The 3,997-nt window shown below is 30.6% G+C and overlaps 1 protein-coding gene across 1 annotated transcript in view; it reads left to right on the top strand.

Annotated features, from left to right (window-relative positions):
- The first annotated feature begins 1,491 nt into the window (after positions 1–1,491).
- The window catches only part of LOC108685291 (probable multidrug resistance-associated protein lethal(2)03659), a 13,449-nt gene continuing 10,943 nt past the window's right edge, over positions 1,492–3,997 (top strand). The window contains exon 1 of the mRNA XM_018190007.1: positions 1,492–1,722. Within this exon, the coding sequence (XP_018045496.1) occupies positions 1,646–1,722 (77 nt within the window). The 5' untranslated portion in view covers positions 1,492–1,645. The remainder of the gene's footprint in view (positions 1,723–3,997) is intronic.

Below are 3,997 nucleotides of genomic sequence, written 5' to 3'. Positions count from 1 at the left end.
TGTTTAAGTCATTATGAAATCTTTTTAAAGAAAAATAACATAATCGAAAAAATATTTTGTGATTATTATTCTAAAAATATCAAGTATATACAATTGAATCAAACTCACTATATATTGTGCTTTAATATTATTTCAATAGATATTAAAGCATAATTTTATGAAACTGAAAATATATTAATAGTAGAAAAAAGATTAAGGAAGCACGAGCGCGATTTGTGACGAATTCCAAGGTACATATTCCGTATATTACACGAAACGCAATTGTGTTGTAATCGTCATTGTCAATATTTATTATGTATTTAGTATTATGTATTTAGTAGATATGTAGGTATGTTGTACTTATAGATAAAAAAAAAACAAATTAGAGTACCTTACATACAAGTGCCTACATTATGTAATGTAATCATTGTAAACAAATTGTAGATATAAATGATTATTTATGTAACTACTACTCGTTATATATATATATATATATTTTTCCCTCTACTTTTCTTTTTTAAGACTCCTCTTTCCTGCGTACTCACTTCAGCCATATTAAATCGTCATGAGCGAGAAATGATATATTGATTTTTCTTGCATGCTATTTGTAAATAAAGAACAATTTGAATAAAATAGAATAATGAAAATAGTCGAATAATAATTCGTGAAGTGAATAAGTTCAGTTTTGAATAAAAATTAGTAAACGTACTTTACATGTCTTTTACGATTATTTGTCAAGGAGGATAATGTAATATGATAATTATTCTTAATATCGCAACATGTGTTTCGCTATAAATAATTAAGATGTTTGCACATGTCATTGTTATTCGCATCATCAAATAAGATGCAGTCAATCAGACACGCATAATACAAACTGGGATAAATATTTCTAATTATCTAGATAAGATGAAGTTATTGGTAAAAATATTTCAAAAATGAATATAAAATTCAACGAAATATTTTATTGAAATCAATATTTCATTGAAATTTCATTACAATTTTTTCATCAGAAATTCTTTTTAACTAATTGTAGCATACGTCGATCACATGATTAATATGTAATATACTGTATGTACACGATATTACGATAATATATGAAAGAGAGAGACAGTCTCGTAAGCCTCAGTAAATTATCACAGTTCAACCATTTTTTAAAATAGAGGGAATAGATTATTCCGGTATTTTCCAGTATGTATGAGTTCAATTCTGTTTTTCATGCTGCAGTTGTCCCTGTTTTTCGTAACATAATAGTAATTCAATAATTTGTAACTTGTGTGTCGAGTAGGAAAATAGATTTTTCAGGTTTAATTACAATTACCATCGGGTAACTACGAAATATGCGTGCTGATAAACGATATTAAAGATCCATAGCTTTATTCATCATAACGTAATATAGATAAGATATTGCAAGTTTATCATATCTAATCTTTCTCTAAGAGAGAAGGAGAGACGACAGCGAGAATTATGTGGTGGTTGCTTTACGATACGCAATATTATAATAGTTCCCGCTGAGATCTCTTCGCTGTATTCTTAATTCTTTTTATCTCTCCGCAAAAAACGTCGTCGAATGTAATTGCGGCGTGTGTGCACGATACGTGAGATGTATGTGTAAATTGAAGGTCCATTGTAACTTTGCAGAAAAGATTTCTGTGAAATAAGACACGTCATGGATGGAAAAGTGTACACCGAAAAAGTCGAAAATCCCAGAGCGAAGGCGAACATCTTCAGCATCTTGACGTTCTCGTAAGTATTTTTAAAGCAAACAGCGAGTATGACTCGAGACCGATTAAAAGATAAAAGATAAAATTGAGAGAAGTGGCTCATGAAAGAGTCCAATAACTACAATGTCCGGGCTACAATGACTTGATATATACTATGTAACATAAGGTTTAATTTTTTTCCGGTCTAAACATATAAACAACTATTCTTATTTTTTAAATAAAAATTCTTTATTTCAATATATTTTTAAAAGAAAAAAAGAGATTAACGGAGATTAATTCTTCACCATTGATCGATTTTTTTCAACGCTATCGAACTTCAATTTTGAAAAGAAAAATATATCATTAGAAGCTAAGTCGATGCTAATGATTAAATAAAAAACAAGAAGTTAAAATATTTTTAATGATATACAAAAATTAATTCATCTTTCTAAAAAATGTATTTAATGTATTTCTTGGGATAGATTGATAATAGAAGTTAAAAATTAGAACTTTTTCAACGTGAAAAGTTAAATATACTTGCACGCTGTCCGAAATATCTGCTACAAGAATGGAGCAGAAGCATTTGCTTCTACTTGACCTTGGCAAACAATTTTTCATATAAATACATGAAATTTATACAATAAATATACATGTTCATGTATATTTATATATATTTATACATATAATATTCATGTATAAAATATTTATTTCCGCGGAGTTGAGCTCAGGCTGTGAAAAGAATGAATCAGCAGAATTCGCAAAATTCGCTAATAACGTATATATATATATACGTGTTTGATTTAATCTGAGTATACATGTCATCAAAATCCGGACAAAATCGAACAATTTCTTTAAACAAAATGTTTTTAATGAAAAATTAAATATTACAAAACTCCTACATGACATTTGGGGGATCCCTATAAAGCAATTATTCGATATATCCCCCATTAGTGTGAATGACCTCTATTCTCGGTCTGAAGCGTTTGCACGGTGTAATATAACACTGTCCATGCCGACGAATGCGGTCCTTAATGACATCACATTGGGATGCCGAGATTTGTTTGTGACCCTTTCAACTACGCTCCATAGTAGTCCAAGGGATTTAAATCTGGGCTGTTGGGAGGCCAGAATGGGAGCCGAGGCGAGCAACTCGGCTTGTTCTGTCTCAGAGAGCATCTGTTGTATTTTTAACGTGTACGATTTGTATTGAAGATTCTTCTTGACAATTCGACGCATTGTTGGCTTGGTTACACCAATAATTGATGCTAATTTTCGCAACGATTATCCTGGGTCATCCGAAATCAGCGCTTGAGTCCTTTCAATGACTGCGAGGGTCCTCGCGGTGCGTTCTTTCGAGTGACTCTTCCTTCCTAGCATACTGGAACCTTCATTGGACTGTTCTAAAGCCGTATATTTTGCCACAACGTCATAAATGGTTGATCTCGGGTATCCAAAGAACCGAATTATTTCCGTTGTTGAGCGCCCAGCGCGAAGGCCTTCGATGATCGCGGCTCTTCGATTATACTCCGCACTGGTTTCAACATCGCGGCCATTTTAAGAATATGACTGTTTATTAGAATCATCAGGCTTTCTCGGAAACGCCAACAACAATCTCTGGCACAATATTATAAGGCGGAAAATTTAAATTGAAATTTGTCCGGATTTTGGTGCATCTTGTATATTATAGAATTATTCCGTCTTGCTTAGAAAATACAATAAAAATCTTTGAAATAATTGAATAATTCTGATCATTCATTCTCTCTATGTAGTGAAATATTTTTATAGATTAAAAATTTAGCCATTTTTTTCAAGATTGGTTAAATTCACTCTTTAGAGTGAGATTCTACTAATTTCTACGAATGCTTGATCATTCAAGTATGAAGGGATTAGTATTATTTTGCGCTTTGATTACAATGCACTTTCCGGAAAAAAACGGTAATCGACGATAAATAAACAGATAAGAAATAAATTTATACGTTTTGTTGTCTCACCTGTATTAGTAAAGCAGATCGATCTTGGATAAACGAACAATGTCACGATTTATTGGAAATCGCTGATATGAGTCAATAAATAATATCAGAATTATCTTGTATATCGCTTTATAAATAAGTTTCTTAAGTTTATTTTCACACTTGATGTGATTCTAATATTTGCATGTCGCTCATTTGTTATAAGAATGATAGATACAATTAAAAACCTGAAAAAAAAAAACAAGAATATAAAAGGAAGAAAAAATTTATTTTAAATTAAATGAAATACTTTTATTTCTCTTAATAAATTACACCGAAATTACATTTCAAAATTAATATTACAAAATT

The sequence above is a fragment of the Atta colombica genome, unplaced genomic scaffold, assembly GCF_001594045.1.
Source record: "Atta colombica isolate Treedump-2 unplaced genomic scaffold, Acol1.0 scaffold150, whole genome shotgun sequence".
NCBI classification, from domain to species: Eukaryota; Metazoa; Arthropoda; class Insecta; order Hymenoptera; family Formicidae; genus Atta; species Atta colombica.
Note: the sequence above shows the minus strand (reverse complement) of the source record. Positions and strands in the feature narration are given on the sequence as shown.